Raw genomic sequence first — 20,669 nt, 5'->3', positions numbered from 1 at the left:
CTGCAAAATCACATATATCCATTATAGCCGATGCGGATATGTTGACGGTTATGTAAACGAATGTGTTACGGACATGGAACTAATAATAAATCTCTGTTTCTAACTATTCTTCATATAATCATATATGTATTTCACAATGAATTATTTATGATCTGAGGTATTTATAAAATTTAGTACTTTTCCAGAAGGTCTTGCGGAAATACTATCATGCAAACACCGGAGATTACAATAATAAAAGAAAAAAAAAAGAAATAGAAGAAGTTCCTATGTCACGGATGTAATTATATTTAAGTATCTCGCGTAAAATACAAAGTTCATGAAAGGTTCTGAGAATCGCGATTAATTAATTACCCGTTTCTTTGTCATAGTTATTATTGTCACGTCAAAAAAGAAAAATCGTCTTCCTATTTTTTACTATGGAAATAAACAAATATACACCTCTTACATCTTAGATATCGCCGATTTCAGCAGAATTGTACCAAAGAACTTTTCTTCTTTCGGTATGTATAATATGGATTAATAAATAGCTTACGAAGAGGAAAGACGAAATAAAAGTTATGTACTTATTTTGGCACAGACAGCAGAAAAAATCCATTTCTCACTCATTGCCTACGTCAGAGTTCACTACAAAAAAAAAAATAAATAATTCAGACAGCATGCAATGTATGCTAAAAGATTTTATAAAGACGTCATAAAAACTAAAACCATAAATCTTTATATAGAAACGTGCGTGTTTAAAAAATCTTTTAATAATAGCTTTTAAATATTGTCTGGATTAGCTTAAACTATGACCGTATTGACTACATTATTTACAAGGTTTTTTTATCTAGAATCATCTATCTAATTGTAAAAGATGGTGTTTTATTACAAATAAATATTAAATTAATATTTATCTGTAATTTTTATTATAATTATCTGATAATTATATTTTAGTAATTTTTATTAAATAATATTTATTTGTAATCTTTATTACAGATATTAAATTAATATTTATCTGTAATAAAAATATTGTGTCATAGCTGACTGTATTAATTATAATAGTCAGATCATGATTAATTATATTTTTTTCGAAATGTTTGCCTTAATATTAATATATATAAAAATTGCTACAATATTGTATGTATAAAAATGCACACAAAATTCGAATGTATCCTGAAAAGTAATCGTCAGTTAGACATCGAATTGATGTCAAACTGACATCAAAATCACGTTACTGCAATGTATCAATATCGATTCAACATTAACTCGACGAGTCATTTCTCACTGAGTATAGGTGAATATTATTGTAGAAAATTCTATGTGCTTTAAGATAATTTTATTGAATAAGCGAATTAATCGTGCTTCATAAATAGAGAAATTTCTTTATATATTTTAATAATAAAACAATTTAGTTTCATTTTTTTTGTCAGTAAACCACTTGATTCGTTATTTAAAGAGATTTAAAAATTTACAAGAATTCAAAATATTATATAGACACTAAGAGAATCTTTCAAAAAAAGTTAGACGTTTATTTTAAAACGTTAAAAGTTTAATAATTAAAATTTTGAATATTCTCTTTCTAACTGTATAGAATCTATAATATTTACTATAAATTTAAATGCGTAAATCTTTTTTAAATATTTTCTTGTTCCTTTGTTAATAATATAATACATATAAATTATACCATTAATTATTAAAAGTTCTTGCCTCATTCGTTAACTATTATATTATGCTATATATATATGTATATATATGTGTGTGTATGTAAGCCATACTATATATTATTAACAGTTCTTGTATACAAATTTGTACATTATAATTACTATATCCGCGCGTGTTTCTATACATACATATGCACTGCCAATACTGAAAAAATAGTATATATACATATGCAACGCAAACTTATATATAGATTTACAGTACTGTCTATAATATTGGAATACGGCCATTATATACTGAAAAATCATTAAAAAGTTTAAAAACGTCATATTATGTCTTAAATGATCGATGCGGGTTTAAAATTTAAATGAGGAAAATTGACGATACCGACATAGATTTTTTAAAAAGAATATATCTGTCCCTGCATCTGTCAGAAACTGAACGACTGTCGGTAACATCACATTCTTCAATTCTCAAACTTACCGTGTGCACTTGGTAAAAAGAAGTTTACTGATTTACTCGACCACTCAGTCACGAGTTTCCAATCATTGCTTCAAGATGGCATATGCTATTCATTTCGTAATTTCTATAAACAAATTTTAAAAAATACGATTGTGATCTAGATAATGGAACGATATATTGATTGAGATCTGTATACAAAATTCATGAAACATTCGAGTTGGGACATGCGAACTGCTTCGGCAACGAGGGTACGCATTGAACAACACTGCGTTCAGACAGTGACGCAAGTGTCGTTCTGTTTTTATTACTCGTTGAACTAAGAAGGTTAGTATAATGTTTGTGTTGACAATCGTTATCAAGTACGGAGTGCGGGAGCATTTTTATCGCATACGAAATCTATTTAGATAAACTTGTATAGCTGCATAATCATCCATTAAGAAAATTATTTATAATTAAAAAATGCAAAATTATTCAGCAGTAAAACGTAATTAGGCAATTTTCTTTGTATGTATGTGATGGTTATTGCAATTATACGTATATATTATGCAAGTTTGGCTAGTGTAGGTCCTAAGAATTACCTATCTAGACGAACTTGCGTAGATGCTACGCATGAAGAAAATCATCCAATCGCATTTCACGTGCGTCCGTGGCTATCTTTTGTTTATAATTGTTATGCAACTGTGCGAATCTGATAAGCGCGATCAAAATTCCTTTCTTTTCGCGAAATAAAGGCCTTTAATTGGCTGGTTATCTCGGACCTTATGCGTATTATACAGCAGTCTGCAGTGCTCCGGTGCTCCCGTTTTTTACGACATGATAATAATTCGGATCCAGAGGTATGCGCCAATCACAGGCGATGATGGGTGATGACGGTGGCCGATGATGCTGCCGACATTTGCCATATAGCCGTTTCAACTTATGTGATCGATAAAGAACGTTTTTGCTAAAAAAAAAATCTATAATCAGAATTCACTTTTGCTATCGATACTTTTTATTTTGAGACAAACTCGATAGAGGATTTATCAGGATTCGTCATTTCAGCCTGGATCGTCCGAACTCGACGATGCCATATGCCCCTACCTATCTCACGTTGAACTTTGTACTTTAAACGGTGCACAGATGGTTATAATCCCTACCTTTTCACTTGATATCGTTTCGGAGCTATTATCGGTTTCGCACTGTCATTTCTAAAGTGAAAACGACTTCGATCCGACGTAGTATCGTTCTTCAATTCCGTCTAGAAAGGAGTATTATATCGGTACATAATGATGCTCAGCAAGGTAAGTGACAAGAAAAAAACGCCGATCATGTTTGCTCGGTTATCAAAATTGCACGTTATGTGGTTTTTTTTTAACTTTTTTTTTACATTCTATACTTACTGAGTTTTGCTATACACCAGTCAATACTGAGAAATCTATATAGTTCATGTCACATATGGATTTGTCAGTATTGACGGTGCATATCGAAACGCAGCTTTGATATATTTCATTTATGAATGAAAATTGACTGATATATTGTGATTCGAGAGAATTATTTGTCTGTTTACATGTATATCATAAAATTAATAATTCTTTTTCAGATATTTAACCCGAGATTGTACCAGAAAATGGTACGATCCTTCTCGGCAGCTGCCGAATCTGCTCAAGGATATAACTTTGGTTGGTATATTTATAATATCTCAATAATATAGAGTATATGAAGGTAGTTAGATAATCGGGTACTTATATAAGTACTTGAGAATCTTATAGAAATAGAAATGATTTGTGTGAATATTCGTAGAAATATTCATTAAATATTGTCAAACTGCAATTATGGGTAAACATATATTGAACGAGTGAGATAAATTGAATTAGATATGTCAGAAAACAGAAAAGTAGGACTTCATTACTTAATCACTGTTTCACATCTGTTTATTTTTTAGAAGATAAGATTTACAGCAAAAAATTTCTTGAATGAGATAACAAATTTAAATATATACGTTACACATATTTATTTAACTTTTGTTTAGCTTTCCCAAGACAATGTTTACCTTGGATTATGTTAAGTAAAATACATATTCATTTATAGATACATAACAACATACGTTATTACCATACAAAGTTTTATATTTTCTTGAGAATGTTTTTCTGTAGATAAAAAATGTTTTAAATTGAAGATATACATTTTGTAAAAGTAGTGTGATTTTTGTAAGAAATCTTATTATTATATATAGAAGCGTATTTATTTATTTTTATAGATATATCAAATAAGAATAAAGATTATACTTACGAATAATTACATACTATATGTATCAAATTAATAAAACAGTTCTAAGTGTATATATTTTTTCATATCACATCTTTCAATACACATCTTAATATTTTTTACTACAATATTATAATATGAAATAAATATAATATGAAAATATTTTTCCAATTATTCACAAGATATTGAAATTTGTATAATTAATTTTATATACACATTGCATGTTTCATATATTATCTGAATTTAAAGTTATTACCATTATTGGATTGTTGTAGAACCGTCTGATACTCAGAAGGAAATGCAAGAATTAGCGCGGAAGTTTACCAGAGAAGAGATTATCCCGGTTGCTGCGGAGTATGATAGAACTGGAAAATATCCATGGGATATTATTAAAAAGGCATGGAGTATTGGTCTTCTAAATAAACATATACCACAACACTGTGGTATGCTTGATTTTTGCAATATATTTTGTTATATGTATCTTATACACAAACTTATAATATATTGATAAAGTAAAGAATAATATCGTTAGAAAAATAAGATTGATGATAATTACAACTTATTCCAGGTGGTATGGAGACTAGTATTTTTGATGGGTGCTTGGTTACGGAAGAATTGGGTTATGGTTGTACGGGAATAACAACTGCAATAGAAACCACAGGTCTTGGAGTAAGTTATCACAAACAGTATCTCACACTTCTGTATTACATAAAATTCTAATAATTCTTTCAGCAGGTAAAGTTTTTTCTGAATTTTATTTCCAATTTTTTAAATATAAATTTTAATTTATTTGATGTTGTGTATATATATATATATATATATATATATATATACAATGTATATATAAATTCTTTATTTATTCAGCAAACTCCAGTTATCATAGCTGGAACGAAAGAACAGCAAAAGAAATATCTTGGACGACTTATAGATGAGCCACATGTTGCGGTAAATTTGAAACTTATATATAATCTGAAATTGATGTCACATAAACTAAATAATATTATTTATAGGCATATTGCGTTACCGAACCTGGTGCAGGGTCTGATGTAGCAGGTATTAAGACTAGAGCTGAGAAAAAGGGGAAAGAATGGATAATTAACGGTACCAAGATGTGGATTACAAACGGTGGTGTTGCCAACTGGTACGATAATATACTTTAGAATTTACTATTAACTTCTGAAAAGTTACAACACATTTTTAATATAATTTCTCATCACATAGGTATTTCGTTTTGACGAGAACAAATCCAGATCCAAAAGCTCCAGCTAACAAAGCTTTTACAGGCTTTATTGTGGAACGCGATAGTGAAGGTTTAACTCCGGGTCGTAAGGTAAACTCTTGATGATAATTTCTTTGTTGTCATCCTATTTGACTGTTAACTCGAATTTTTATTAACTTATCTCTTCACATCTTAAGGAGATTAATATGGGACAAAGAGCAAGCGACACACGAATGATAACATTTGAAGACGTTCGCGTTCCCGAAGAAAATGTATTGCTTGGAGAAGGGCAGGGCTTCAAGATAGCCATGCAGACTTTTACGAGGACACGATCACCGGTTAATACTTTTAATTATTAGATCTGGTCATTAGATGCCGAATAAGTTTTGTTTTAAGATTTTTGTCGAAAGAGTATTTTCACATATATATATTACAGGTCGCAGCAGGGTCTGTCGGTTTAGCTCAGAGAGCTCTGGACGAAGCAACGAAATATGCAACGGAACGCAAAACATTTGGTAGACCGATAGCGGAACATCAAGCAATAGCTTTCATGCTAGCTGATATGACTATTGGTGTTGAGACTTCTAGACTGGCGTGGATGAAGGCAGCCTGGGCCGCTGACAAAGATTTACCGAATGCTTCATTCCTCGCTAGTATTGCAAAATGTTATGGCGCTGATGTAGCTAATAAATGTGCCACAGACGCAGTGCAGGTAAATGTACAGTACAATAACTTATATAAATATGAATTTTTATTAAGCTATACAATTAATAAAAGGATCGAGTTGATTCGATATATTCTAATTTGTCATACATGACATTTTTTTTTTCATAGATTTTCGGCGGTGCGGGTTTCAATTCCGAGTATCCAGTGGAGAAGCTTATGCGCGATGCCAAAATTTATCAAATATACGAAGGTACTTCGCAGATTCAAAGACTAATCATATCGCGTGGTCTGTTTGATGAAGCTAAACAAAAGAGCAACTAAAAATTAAATGTATACCGAACTGAATTGCATCGTAAAATTTTATTTTTATATTGAAATATTTTTATATAGTGTATTTTTATAAGCTACGAAATAATACTTGTACGATTAAACGATTATATATAGTATTTTTATTCTTAGAATGTGAATCTTTATATATATATTATACATTAATATAATATAAACGTTGCAATTTTTATATAAGGGACATATAAAAAATATATATCAAATACGAATTGTATATGCTGTGTAACTATTTTGTATGTGCTTTGTAACTATATAATATGAATGTTCGTGTGAAAATTAAATCATTAAAATTCTTTTAGACTTAATTCAGAAAAATGCAGACCATTTCAATTGAAAACACCATAAATATAAAAATTAACAAAGAATTAACGAAAAAAACATCTGTAATACAAAATGTTAAAAAAATGACAACTTTTATTTTTGACATATCCTATATAGTGTCTAATTTTTTTATGTATTTTTGTTTCTACGTAATTTAATTCGCGAAAAAGAACATTTTCAATAATGCTTTGCAACTATAATATGAATGTTCATGAAAATTAAATCATTAAAATTCTTTTAGACTTAATTCAGAAAAATGCAGACCATTTCAATTGAAAACACCACATAAATATAAAAATTAACAAAGAATTAACGAAAAAAAAACGTAATACAAGATGTTAAAAAAATGACAACTTTCATGTTTGACATATCCTATATGCAATGTCTGGTTTTCTAAATGTATTTTTGTTATCCAAGTCCTCGAAAAGATGGCAATTTATACAAGTTTTTTATTTTCAAACTCAATTTCATAACTCACGTGAGTTGATTATTGTGTACCAATTTCTTAACGTGTTCGTCCCGACATTCGTATTCTTTAACGACGAGGCGACGAAAGAAAGTCGAGAAAACGCGAATTGATTCCCGACGAGTTTGATCGACGTCCAATCGAGCCTTTCGAACGTGGTCGAGTCAACGCGCGTCGCGATCGAGAATCGACGTTTTGAAACGGGCGCGCTGGCGCGACAGGCGGCGCTGGCCGCGCCGGCGACCGGGAGTGCGTTAGTCAAGTGCATTGTTCATTGAAAACGTATTACGGCCGCATTATGTCCGTCGGACCGTAGCCTTTTTCACGCGGTTCTACTCTCGGTGAAGTCGCGCGTGACGAGTTATGCAACGTGCGCCGCGTAAGGGCGGCCCGCGCCGGGCGATCGGACACCGCGGCAGCTGACCTACTTAGAGCTCGGCCTATCATCGTCGTATACCCCGCGACGACGACGCTGCGGCGATCGAATCCGAGCCGCTTGCCGGACCGGACCACGCGAGAGAGGAGAGGTTCGTGACGGATCACCCAGGGTCAGGCTCGCGCGCGCGCGCGAGAGAGAGAGAGAGCGGGCCGAAAAAGCCGGCGCACGGGATCGTCCCGCCGCGGCGCCGGGATCCGCGGAGCGACGTCGTCGACGCGGGTCGACTCTCGCGGCGCGTCGGCGGCGCACGGTGGGCGGGCGAGGGGGTGGGTGGGTAAGGCGGGGAGCGGAGGGGGGACGAACACCTTTTGGAAATTGCGTCTTTCCGCCCGCGACGGAGCTCGCCGATGAGAGGCGCAGTGCCGTAACCGGCGCGCGACGGCGCCCGGAACGAGGGGTATCGCGGGTCCGCCCCGGGCCGGCGGGGGGACGGGCATGTAACGGCGTTTTTCGTTGAGAGCACCCAAGGTCTCTTTCTCCGATCTCTCTTTCCACTCTTCTTATCTCCTCTCGGTCTCCGTAAATACGGAAGGAAGCGACGAGAAAGCGAGCGTGTACACCGGCGCGTACACCGCGGGATCACGCTCGATTACGGTTTTCCCTTTCGTTCGGCCACTGCCGTACACACGAGCGCGGCGTAATACGAGGCGAATTGAGGTGAAGCGCCGCGGCGCGAGCGAGGGAGAGATATCGCGAATCCGAACTGCGGCGCGGGACGCTGATGCGAATCGGAGCGACATGCGGACGCGCGCGATTAATAGGTACGCGGCGATCGTGGATCGAACGCGCTCGCGTTGACCCCCCCCCGACCTTCGAGTTTTCCGTCGTGTCGCGAACCGACGGTCTTCAAGAGGACAAATCTCTCGCGTGAACTCGGCGATTCGATCGCGGGCGCACCGGAGGAAGAGGGCACTATTATTCGTCTCCCGCAATCGCGTGAATCGAGATTTCCGAGCTGCGACGTCGAGTCGTCCGCGAGCGTGTCATTTACGTTTGCTGTCGGGAGGAAAGAAAGAAAGGAAGGAAGGAAGGAAGAATCAAAGATATCGCGTCGCGGCGAAAGAAAAATGCGGATGTGTGGACGCGGAACGGCGCCGCGTGCCCCGCTACGGTCCTGGCCGGCTCTCGGCACTGTCAGTCGGCGCGACAGTGCGCCGGACGCTCGCTTGACTTAGGGAGTGCCCGTGCCGATGCAAAGTGTAAGTGAAGTGGCCTACAGACCTACATTTGTCTAACGTTCCATTTTTTTCACGGGCCGTGACGGGAACGGGAAGGTTAACGAATATCGCGCGCGTCACCTCCGCGTCCTTTTCCACGGTTAAGCGTGGCGTGTGCGTGTACCTGCGATGCCGCCGTCCCGCGATATACCGTCGTTCGACTGACGAGACGAGGGACGGGCGAGAGAGACCGAGAAAGAGAGAGAGAGAGAGAGATAGGTGGATAAAGGTAGACGAGGACGGAGCGAGCGGCCGGAGCGAGCGAGCGAGTTAACCGTGGCGGTGGTGCAGTTTCGGTGTACGCTCTCGGACACGGCGCTCTGACCGGCGCGCGCGCGCGGGGCGCGAGCGTGAAAGGAGACGGAGTGTGAGAGAGCGAGAGTGAGTGAGTGAGAAAGGGAGCGGGAGGGAGGCAAGTCGTTCGTGAGAGTGACGGAGAAGGCGTGAGAGAGAGAGAACGATAGGAGAGCGTACGAGAGGGAAAGCGAGTGAACGAGACGTTGGCCGGAGGGGGGAGGCAGGGAGGGAGAAAAAGAGTGAAAGACAGAGAGAAAGAGAGAGTGAGCGTGGAGAAAGAGGTACGAGAACGGGGCGCACGCTATTCCGCGGGACGGAATCGCGAGGAGAGAAAGAGGAAGAAAGAAAGAGCGAACGAACGAAAGAGAGAGAGAGAGAGAGAGTGTGAGTGAGAGAGAGTGTGAAACCGAAAGGGAGCAAGTAAAAGAGTGTAGGTGTTCTTCCGAGGAGAAGTGCGTGCGCTCGCGGGAACAACGTGCCAGGAGAGGTGGAGGGAATCCTGTCTGTCCGTTTGTCTGTCTGTCCGTCTATCCGCCGGGACACGCGAGCCCCGGGATGGCTACGAGGACAGGGGAGGGCGAGGGTGAGACACCCGCGACGGTCTACGACGACAACAATGCCGGTATCGTGACGACGGCGGGCACGCTCGCGGAATCGTCCACGTCGTCTTCGTCCTCCTCCTCCGCTACCGCCGCCGCGGTGCCAACGGTGATCCTGACGGAGAGTACCGCTACGAGCGCCGGTAGTCTGCCCTTGACGGGATCCCAACAACAGAGCAGCCTGCATCAGGTGCATCATCAGCAGCAGCAGCAACAGTCGCGACAGAGAGTCAACCTGATCGCCGACGTAGCCGTCAATGATGTCGCAGGTAACCTCAATGACTCTCGCTCTTTGGGGCCTTTGTTGTCGCTATGTACCGCTTGCCAACCCCTTCTCTCCCCCCCTTTCCCGTTCCCTTCTCTTTCTCTTTCCTGGCTTCGCTCTCGCGTCTTCCTTCTCGCTCTCATTCTCGTCTCTCTTTCTTTCCGCCCGTTGCTCTTTTCGTCTCTTCTGTCTCTCTTCTTCTCTACCTCCTCCTCCTCCTCCTCTTCCTCGTGTCTCGAATCCTCTGTCGTCTGTTGCATCGCACGCGCGCGCGCATTGATGCCGCGTGGGTTCGCGAGACACTTCCAGATTCGCAGGACTGTGTGTTCGTTCGCTCCCATAAGGCCGCGTAGAAGCCAGTAAATACCTTTCCCAATTCCCTCGAGAATTAAAGGTACACCCGGGACAAGAAAACGGAACGCTCGATACGATGAAAAAGAGTAAACTCGCAATTAAGTGCAATTTACTTAATGCGCTCGCCGTGCATCCGCGCGCGATTCGATTCCCGCCCTAAATTGCGTCTAATCGCGATCACGTGTGGACCACCGATCGCGGAGAAAGAGAGCCGCGTATAGAGACAACGGCCCCGCGTTCCTGATTTAGTGCCGACGAATCGCGTAGTTGCGGTGTTGTAGTGGCGCAACATACGTTTTCGGAGCGAAATTCCGAAGCCGCGCGAGCGCGCGCGCGTAGTTGTCTCTCCTCTCCGTCCGTCTGTCCGTCCGTCCCGTTCGTCTCCGTCTGTCATCGTCTCGAATTTAGAACAGACAGCCTTCAAGTAGCTTCTTTATGAATGCCGCTAGTTGCAGCAGCACACCCGGGGACACCCTTCGCGGGCAAAATAGCGGTTCGTCGAAAACGAGATTCGGCCGCCTTTATATTTACGTCGACGCTGCTCCCCTCCGCTCTCCCACCTCTACTTCTGTCTCTCTTTTTTTCTTCTCTTCTCCTTTTTCTCCTTTTCCGCCCCTCGACGTCTCTGCACATCTTTTCCGTTTCTCGTCCCTACCCTCCCGTTCCGCCGCGACGCGAGAATGTTGCGCGAGATGAGTTTTTTTTTCCTCGAGCAATATTGCGATTAATTTTCCGCAGGTGACTCCCGTCTCCTTTCTCTGTTTCTCTCTTTTTTGTTCTCCCCCCTTCCCCCCCCTCTTTTTGTTGCTCTGGTTCAACTGTGCACCGCTTCTTTCCTCTCTTTCTGCCTTGACACGAGACTGTAGTCGGTGTTCCGCGAAGCTCGTTTGCAAAAGTATCCGCACGCTTCTCTCACCCGAATACACGACGACTCCACTAAATCACTTAAGCGGAGCATACTGGGGCAAGTGGCAAGCCGGTTCCGATTAATTCAAAATACAGGTGTTAAATGAAGCGACGAGAGAGCGTGAGGAGAACCGGTGTATCGGTTTATCTTTCCACAAATTGAGATCTTTCCACGAGAGAAGACGTTTCTCAACAAATGCCTGAAATTCGATGATGTCGAATCCAGTGCCAGTTTAGGAGAAAAATTATGAATAAATTTGTCAAACCAAGTTTTTGTTTTGATATTTGCCCCCCGTTTCTTCCACTTGTCCCAGTTCATCCGTCCATTCATCTAATATACAGCCACCTCGAATCTCCGCTCCGTCTCGGCGGAAACTAATTAATTAAGTTGCGTGTTCTCACAGCCACTCTTTACTTCACTGTTTGCTCTGTACGCTTTTTTTTTTTCAAAAGAGCTTGCTACACGTTCTAATTCGATCACGTAACGGAAGCGAAATATTTTCATCCTGTTAAATCCCCTCTGTCACTAATACCACGTGTTTTACCGGCGCGCGATCGCGTAAGACTCGAGATACACCCTGCGTACAAACAGATGCGTAAACGAGAGGGTCCGAATCCAGTAATGAGGTAAGAGCGCGACGTACATGCAGTGTAGTACGCCTTATAAGTCACATAAGTACTCACGCTGCATTAATAAATGTTAAATGAAATCAACTTACTCGCGAAGACGTGCCGGACGACAACCCGTGGTTGAATTCGCTCGCATAAAATTTGCATGCGATCGCGCGACGTATGAATTAAAGTGGATAATTAGTGTCACGGAGGCGTCGGCCTACTCCACTTTTCGCGCAGTCTGCTTCCGTTTTTTGCGACTACTGGCGCACGCAGAGATCTTGGGTTGTCTCTCGAATCGCGAAAATGATTTGATTTGTCGAACGGTCGTTCGTCAAATTTACAATTTTAACATTAAAGAAAACAACACAGCCTCAACATAACCACTCTCCCTTTCAGAATATGTTAAATATATTACATGACAACTTTTGTCATTTTCTTAAGAATTATTTCGTAAAGCGAAGAATAATAATTAAATAATTTTTTTTAACTACAACTTAACTTAGTGTCAGTAAATAAATACTTATGAGTACGAAGTTTGATAACAATGATAACATTGATAAAACTTGTATTTTCTGCTTCCCTGTTGGCTCTGTTTCTCATATCTGATATTCAAAAAGTCATAGCACGTCATTTTTGTGTAGTCAAAAGTACTTGTTTTTTTGAAAATCTAAATGTGGCGAATTTTTTCTATAGATCTTGTATAAATGCAGCGAATAAATTTTTTTCGTTATGAAATCACAAAGTAGATCGCTTACAAAAACTTCGAAAAAAGCTTATAGCATATATTTCGGTTATCAAGTAAATCGGAAATCTGGATAAAAATTGGATTTCCTACGTATGCTTTATACGTTGTTATATATTTTTTTTTCACCCGGAAAGGAAAGAAATATCTGAAATTTTTTTCTAAAAGGAAAGTAATATATGCGTTTAGGATTCATTTTTCTATCTCGCGATATAAAAATAATAGAAGGAAAATTAAACAGTTTCTATTGAAAATGATATTCTGATATTTCGATAGCAAAAAAGTTATACGTGCTACGAACTTTTTATTGATATTTTTATACTCAGTAAGTAAAATCGATCAAGAATCTCCTTATTTATTTCATGTTGCCAAAAAAATGTTTACTTGTTGATTAGAGTAATAGACAATGTTAACATTGTTAACAGACATCAGAATGGTTATTGAATATTGTATCGTGCAATGGTCTGGAAAATCATCTTGAAATCAATTATAGATTAGAATGATTATTCCGATTACTTACTCCGCGCGCAGCCGGCGCAAAATTTGTCGAAATACCCTTATTACATTCGTCGTAATTCATCGAGCAGACATCTCGGTACTCATGTCGCAATTATCAGGCCCGCCGCAACGTGCAACAAAGATCGTTAACGTTTTCTGTTACGATGCGTCGCCGAAGTAATTTATAACCGGTGCGCCAATTGTATGTCTCTCACGTGGCTGGTAATGACGTGACACCTGCCGCTATGATCGCCGAACCATACCCGGAATTGTTGGCACGCGAGATCGCCGCGCCGTTTCCGGTAACGAATGGTAAACACACGATGGCAAATACCGAGTTGCGAAGCGTGCACGTGTCTCTGCCTTTTAAGATAATTTCACGAAGTTCTAATACACGTCTCTTGTTTGCTCAATCAAAATCTTTGAAGAAGACTACACATATAAAAAAAAATCACACATATAATCACATGTATACATTTTTCTAATGTAGATAAAAGATAGAAAAAATTATATATCTATTTTTATGCGCTCGTAAAAATCCTTCGAATTTGCATTCTCGCACTCTCAACTTGACGCTTGATTCTGAAAAAAACAATCATATATATATTTTTTTTTTCTAATGTCAGAAAAAAATTATATTTCTATTTTTATGCACTCGTAAAAATCCAGTGAATTTGCTTTCTCGCACGCTTAACTTGACGCTTCTACTTTTACTCCAAAATATAACGTTAAAAATATTCAAACGTGATAATTGTTCGCGTTTAAAGATGAAAAACGATTCTTATTTTATCTGAATGTATTCTTACGGTTTCTTTTTCTTATTGAGTTTCGATTGCACATCCCTTTTCGGAGAAAAATGTAACACAATCGATCGTCACTTGACAAAGCAGCACCGAGTGTGCCGCCACGAGACGGGTATCGTGATAGATAACGTAGGAAGTGACATAAAATTATCAGCAGGAAGTATCGCGCGCTGCTTCGCTCCTGTCAATTTGATAATGACACGCGTGAGATTCCGCCATCGGAGATATTCCGGTCGTAATTTTGCAATTGCCACGCATACACTATAGGGATGGCTTAATTTTGATACCGTTAGTCTAACGCAAACGTCTAAATCCGTCGTTATTGTCCATTAAATGAAGATTATATTTTCGAAAAGGTCGTACGATAATGACTAAATGTAGGCAACGATTAGAATTAATAAAATACAAGGCGCCAAGATGGAGCGATCATGCATGTCGATTTATCAGTATGGAAATTTATTTTCATCGTATATCCGGAATTGTCTCTTCGTGTAATCAGATTGGTAGTTATGCACATCGATTTATCAATATGGAAATTTATTTTCACCGTATATTCGGAATTGTCTCTCCGTATAATCAGTATTTTCGCGTGTAATTATAAATTCATTATAGCTTATGGATTCGAAAATTTAAGAATACAAAAAATCAGTTATCTATTACTAAATTCGATTGAATGCATTAGTGCACGCTGGTGCACATTAAAGTCATTATACAAATCGATGTAAGAATGTGTTTAATATATAGTATTAATATACAATGTTAATATTTAATATAAATAGGTTGAACTCCAAAATTCCTAATATACTTTATTGCTGTTTGGTAAAATGTGTTTTTTATTATTCGAGACATTTTATTTTTAGATTAGATCCGTGTACAATAGTTTTAATATGTATATTAATATGCACTAGTGTGTCCAATCGAATTTGCTATACACATAATTCTCAAGGTGGTTGAGTGTACATTTTTCGAAATTATACTTGAAAAGTGGAGGCTAGTTTGGATAAATAAAATAGTTTAATACATGTGTGTGTATCGAATCAGTTGAACGAATTATACAACTGAGCAAATTATTAGTGATTCAATGTTCACAATGCGCGTTTAAGATTGAAACGATCGACGAATTTTATTGTTGTATCAACATGTTGCGTTCGCCTCGTTCTGGCGAACGCAAAAAAGGTGAGTTACGGTTTTCGAAAAACGAAATTGGTTCAAGGGATCTGGAAGTGTACGCTAATCATGACTGATTGTACGCTAATATTCTTGCTAATTTTTTCATTGAATACGGGACGATGTCCCGTCGAGCGAGAGCAGGCTTACTTTTAAGTTTTTGCTCGTTCAAACAGTTTTTTTTCTTCATATATTTTGTATGTATAATTACCGCATTACTCGGGCCATTCGGTTTCTTTTACCGTTATTACGAGAATTGCTTTACTGTGTTCTATTTCTACAAAAAAAAAATATTTTACTGTTGGTCCCTTTCATTGTCAGTGAAGCATCGGTCGTACGTCAATTTTTACTTACGTATTGCGACAAAAGAGGGAAAGAGATCCCGCGGTGCTTTCGTCACGAAATTCGGCACGTGGCATGTTGAAATCCGGCAGTATTTCCGGCATTAACGATGACCCAAAAATTACGATCTACTGGGAGAAAAGGAAGAAACGGATGCGCGCCGGGTATTGTACGATGTAAATATAAGGCGGTGCCTCACGTCTACCTGCTGCGCCAGAGATGCACTTGTTGCGCATCTTGCTCGACGCCAGGCAAAACGACACACGCTTTCCGCGTGCTAAGTCACAATTGTGCTCGGTCGGTAGGGGTAGAAAATCCATTCCCTGACCCCACGGTGATAGGAATGAGGGAAATTCTTCGACGTCTCCGATCGATGAGAGTAAAATCGAACGACTGTGGAAATCGGATGTACACACGTTAAGTGACGACGGTCGCGCTTTCACTCCACTATTGCGTAACAGTGGGGATGAAAGATTTGGTTGCGGCCGTGTAACGACGCGAGATTGCCCAATTGTCTCTCAAACACCTTACATCGCTGAAATGCCTTGTGATAACAATTAAGGTTGTTTTTCATCATATAACGAGTTTGAGACGAATTGTACAAACGTTAAGCTTTTATCACATGTTACATTCAAATTACAAAGAAGTATGCAAAATTTAGAAAATTTTGTGTGCCACTAAAATTTGAAAACCAATCATTATGAAATTTAACACAGGCATACGCGGATAGAATTTCCTTTTAAAATTTATTCTAAAAATCATGTTAATCGTGGGACAACATAATATTTTGACAGATTTTACTGTGCACTACAATAAATCTGCGATAGTATATATTTAAAAAAATAGTGAAAATCACATAAAATTCATCGAAATACTACGTTGTCCCACGATTAACATGATTTTTAGGATAAATTTTAAAATAAAATTCTCTTCGTGTAGTATGAGAAAATATAAAGAAATCTAACCAAAATCGAATGGTTAAATGAGTAGATCCTGATAAAAAATCAGAAAATGGATCCAGTAACTGCAGTGTCATTTGCCATTTTTAATCTCAATTTGACAATAGACTAGCGTTGTTCGTAAATAACAGTTGGCAATTGGCAGGCTAAATGTATGTGAATGCTGTAATCTTCGTTTATCACCATCGGTCCATCACTATTTCCCGTTGTCGGTTTTCTTTTGCATTCAGAATCTATTTATTGACCCATTTGATTTTGGTTAGATTTTTTTATATTTTGCCTCATACTATGTCTAGGTATGCCAAGTTTCATGGCAATTGATTTTGTACCACAAAATTTTCCCAATTTTACGTACTCCTTATGTAGATCTGGGAAGAGGTAAAATCGTTTTTTGCATTGCGCATGGTAATTCCACGTATCTATATAGCTGCGCTTTTGTATCTCAGATTCTGTATTTAATTCGGATCTGCTTTTAATACGAAGATTCAAAGAATATTTATCGCGCGTACACGTGACCAGAAATCGGAAAATCGCGTAAATAATTCGCTGACGTGAAAGTTCTGCTGTGACTAATGTAAGCAAATGTATAAGATTAAAAATTTCGGACCACCGCTCGAGAAAATACTCAGTTCGGCGTTTTGTGGCAGAGAGCATGGTGGAAATAAGACACGTGTCTGACACGTGTTGTTTTTCGAGAGTTACGTGCCCCGTAGAAGACGTCCATGTTCAGAATTCTCGCGGCGCGCGTTCTCGTCGTCGCGTGTTAACGTATACAGAAAGAAACGCTGACGCGCGTTTGATGTAACGCGGTACGACGGTGTGTAACGAAAGGTGTCTCGACAAGCGTTCCGATAAGGCAGCACCCATAAACTTCACGGGGAGTGGAATGATAAATTACGAAATATCAATAGAATTCATTTTCCCTTTTGTATTCGGAAATAATTACTATAACAATAGGAGCACGCGACCCTCTTCACCCTTTCGTGCTTTTCCTGTTCCGCTTATCTTCTTCCATATTGGTTCCGGTTAACTTTTTACTGGTGACACGACTGCCTTTAACGTAACGCCATTCAGTCGGATGACACAATAAATGGGTTGTTTCGCAGTTTTCGTCAAAGATATTGCAGGAAAGAAATATCTGTGCCGTTTCGTTTTGTCCGCGCTCACTATTGTCGCAACCGATATTGTTCCGATTCTCTGGAGGGGATGTTCAAAGGCTCGACGTTTCAAAAATAAATTTATGTATTTGGGGTCTCACCCTGCGAAAGGTATTATACCTTTCGCAGGGTACACTGACAAACAGATTAGTTCTGATTTCAGGCGTATCGTTGTTTTATTATTTGGATTTCAGGTTCCCGAGTCTTTTCAAATAGCCTAATTTTTCTGAACTATATAAAAGAGCCGTAAAAGTTTATCTGACAAACTTACAACGAATTATCTCCTACTAGGATTTGTGAACTTTAGTGAGACACACATTTAACAAGTATAATCTATAAATATCTATAAATGAACAGAGCGAAACGACCTGGTCGGTTGTGTATAAAATTTAGAAAATGACAAAGAAAAGGGAACAAATAGAACAAGTAAAATTCAGGAAGCTTACGCTACCGCACAAAGTAAGAAAAAAATATCAGGACTTAAACCGATTTATTGGCTTATCTTAATTTGTCACGATCCGTCCAACTTCTGAAGCGGTGCTGTGCTTCAAAAGCTGCGGAATCCGATACTAAAATATTACTGGAAAAAAATGTCTCGTGACCAAGCAAATCGCAAAACAGAAGAAAGAAGGAGAAATGAAGAGAACGGTACGACCAGATCGGCTATATTCCGCCTTCTTTCTACGCGTTTGGCGCGTAGGTGTAATTGGGAAGTATAAACAACCGTCTAATAATCTACTTCCACGTATGATTAAAAGAAATGAGCTAACGCGTGCGTCTTTCGTTGTCATCGCGAGACGTTTCCGCCAATTTTGACGCGCGAAAGGATCGATCCTCCCTTTCTCTTCCTCTTTTTTTTCCACGGGCTCGCAGATACCCCCGGATCGGTGTAATGTACAACCAGCGTCGTAAACGACTCACCTATATGAGCAGTTTTTATGGCACCGCGCGCTCACACACACACACACACACACACACACGCGCGCGCGCGTATCCACCACCCACCACGCCGTTAAAGACGATGGGGCCGTTTCTCCTCCGTCTCGCGGCCGCTATTGAATCGCTTGACCCACTTTGATAAACTCACATCGGAATAACTCAATAGTACCGTGTCGCGAGCCGACAACAGTAATTATTATTCAACGTCCCCCGGGTCGCCCCGCTTCGATTCGCGGGAGTGCGCGCGCGCGCGCGCGGTACACACACGCTATCGGTATACGCGTATCAATTTATCTAGATAGATGTACCCACGTGCCCGGGGTGCACTCCGGCGTAGCCTCCTCGCTGAAGCCTCGCGAAATTAAACGCGACACCGTCGCGCTGCAGCCAGTCGTCGTGATTATTTTTCACAGCGATATACGAAGGCGCGCCACGCCAGCGACATGATCTTCGGACGTGATTCTACACGGGAATCATACCGCTTGGGAAAAACGTTTTAAGCGTTGTCTGTTTTTCTTGATTTCTCTCGATCTTTCCTTAGTTACCATTGCGTATCTTTTGAGCCCGTGTCACACTGCGCATTGAAAATCGAGGATTGTGAATTACAAATTAAAATTCGATCAAGGACGGATTAAAAATTTTAAATTATCTGATTGATTGAATTCTAATCTTCAATTCGCAATACTGAATCTCCAATACGTATAATTGTGATGCGGACTTTAGGAATGACACATTCCAATTTGCGTTGTCCTAACGCGATATTTTCTTCAATTGGCGGTAGATATGCCATACAAGTTGTGAGAAAATTGCATTTTCACATTTTTAATATCATGTGCAATTTTGCAGCCGTCACGAAGATGATCTCATATCTTCTTCCGAGGAAACGCGAATAGACTGGTTGGAAAAATGATGCTTACACTGAGAAAAATGTTCTGATTATATCAACGAGACGTTAGCTAGAATGTTTCACAGATTTAACTATATATATTTGGTTGGATCTATAAAATTTCCGAGATTACATTCACTAGACTTTTCTTTTACTGAAAAATTATGTTAACTAAATAATTAATATAGTATCATTATCAAGAAATTCTGGGTACTTAATAAGAAAGAATTAATCATGCTCATCTAATATTTTCTAAAAGAACTTTAATTCGTTCATTTTCTAATAGACATATCGGTTGAATCTACCAGATTTTCAATTCATCCATCTAGATTTTTTCCTCAGTGTAGTTTAAAAGTTGCTGCTTCATTGGATGATCATCATATAATTACCGAATAGTATAATAATAGAAACAGAATAATTGCATAACATTTTTCTCAGAAGACGTATTTAAATGCATCCGAAGTTAATTCGATGTCAATTTTCTGGCCGCTTATGTTATTTGACACACCGCGGAACTTTTAATTCCATTCTCCACGATTCGTAGCAAAATTTGCCGTCGGTTACGCTGACAAAATTCCACGACTGCCGTCGCGTGGCGCCCTCGCGTTGTTATCAATAACTAACATCTCGCTGATATATCTGATACGAGACCGATATTTAATGCAACGTACATACATGCATGTATATTGCAATAGATTTAGGCGCATGTCATGTTCCATGCGCGATTCCCTTTTATTTTATTTTTTTAAAATCTACCGATTCTCGTGAATTGTTCGTGCTCCTGCAGATACCGACCTACTCCGCATTTTGGAGCACGCTGAATTATGTGTAACGCACGTACCTATCTATTAACAAACGGAAGGAGGCAACGTTAAACAGAGGAGAGTGTTAAAAGGTTTAGCACGGCGGAAACGTTCGATTTGTTCAGCCATGCGTATTTAGAATGTGGAGTGATCGGTGGTAGAACGGAACGCAAATGAGAAATGCACAGTGATTGATTGCGATACAATAGACCTCCGATTTCCATACAGTTATTCTAAAATTTTTTCGTTTATATGTATTAATTCATGTAATGAAATATGTAAAATTTATGTAATATATGTTCGCTTTTTTTATTTATCGT

General features: G+C 39.1%; 2 protein-coding genes and 1 long non-coding RNA gene across 5 annotated transcripts; 2 read left to right on the top strand and 1 right to left on the bottom strand.

Moving 5' to 3' along the window:
* Positions 1-2,244: 2,244 nt before the first annotated feature.
* LOC105458181 (probable medium-chain specific acyl-CoA dehydrogenase, mitochondrial) lies at positions 2,245-6,879 on the top strand. 3 transcript variants are annotated; one of them, XM_011703298.1, is made up of 11 exons: positions 2,245-2,424; positions 3,142-3,380; positions 3,680-3,758; positions 4,620-4,787; positions 4,913-5,013; positions 5,209-5,289; positions 5,355-5,485; positions 5,566-5,674; positions 5,761-5,901; positions 6,000-6,275; positions 6,398-6,879. In XM_011703298.1, exons 2-11 carry the CDS (start codon positions 3,366-3,368, stop codon positions 6,548-6,550), a joined length of 1,254 nt encoding a protein of 417 aa, XP_011701600.1. In that variant the 5' UTR covers positions 2,245-2,424; positions 3,142-3,365; the 3' UTR covers positions 6,551-6,879. The 3 variants fall into 3 exon arrangements, with proteins under 3 accessions (XP_011701600.1, XP_011701601.1, XP_011701599.1); XM_011703299.1 differs by lacking the exon at positions 2,245-2,424 and adding an exon at positions 2,678-2,936; XM_011703297.1 differs by lacking the exon at positions 2,245-2,424 and having other exon boundaries at positions 2,965-3,380.
* A 2,949-nt stretch (positions 6,880-9,828) lies between these two features.
* On the top strand, positions 9,829-11,274 carry LOC105458249. The gene is made up of 2 exons (XM_011703422.1): positions 9,829-10,264; positions 11,271-11,274. The coding sequence occupies exons 1-2, from the start codon at positions 9,870-9,872 to the stop codon at positions 11,272-11,274; spliced, it is 399 nt and encodes a 132-aa protein (XP_011701724.1). The 5' UTR covers positions 9,829-9,869.
* A 1,505-nt stretch (positions 11,275-12,779) lies between these two features.
* On the bottom strand, positions 12,780-16,127 carry LOC105458180. Its single transcript, XR_975506.1, has 2 exons — positions 15,618-16,127; positions 12,780-15,540 (listed from the first exon to the last, which is right to left on the bottom strand). It is a non-coding gene; the product is annotated as an uncharacterized LOC105458180 (long non-coding RNA).
* Positions 16,128-20,669: the final 4,542 nt, after the last annotated feature.

The sequence above is a fragment of the Wasmannia auropunctata genome, unplaced genomic scaffold (genome assembly GCF_000956235.1).
Source record: "Wasmannia auropunctata unplaced genomic scaffold, wasmannia.A_1.0 LD334579.1, whole genome shotgun sequence".
NCBI classification, from domain to species: domain Eukaryota; kingdom Metazoa; phylum Arthropoda; class Insecta; order Hymenoptera; family Formicidae; genus Wasmannia; species Wasmannia auropunctata.
This window is presented reverse-complemented; position numbering and strand designations above follow the sequence as displayed.

Coding starts and splice junctions, on each gene's coding strand:
- LOC105458181 (XM_011703298.1), top strand. Junction 5,290..5,354: donor TAGATGAGCCACATGTTGCG/GTAAATTTGAAA, acceptor TATTATTTATAG/GCATATTGCGTTACCGAACC. Junction 5,675..5,760: donor GTTTAACTCCGGGTCGTAAG/GTAAACTCTTGA, acceptor TCACATCTTAAG/GAGATTAATATGGGACAAAG.
- LOC105458249 (XM_011703422.1), top strand. CDS start 9,870: ATGGCTACGAGGACAGGGGAGGGCGAGGGTGAGACACCCGCGACGGTC.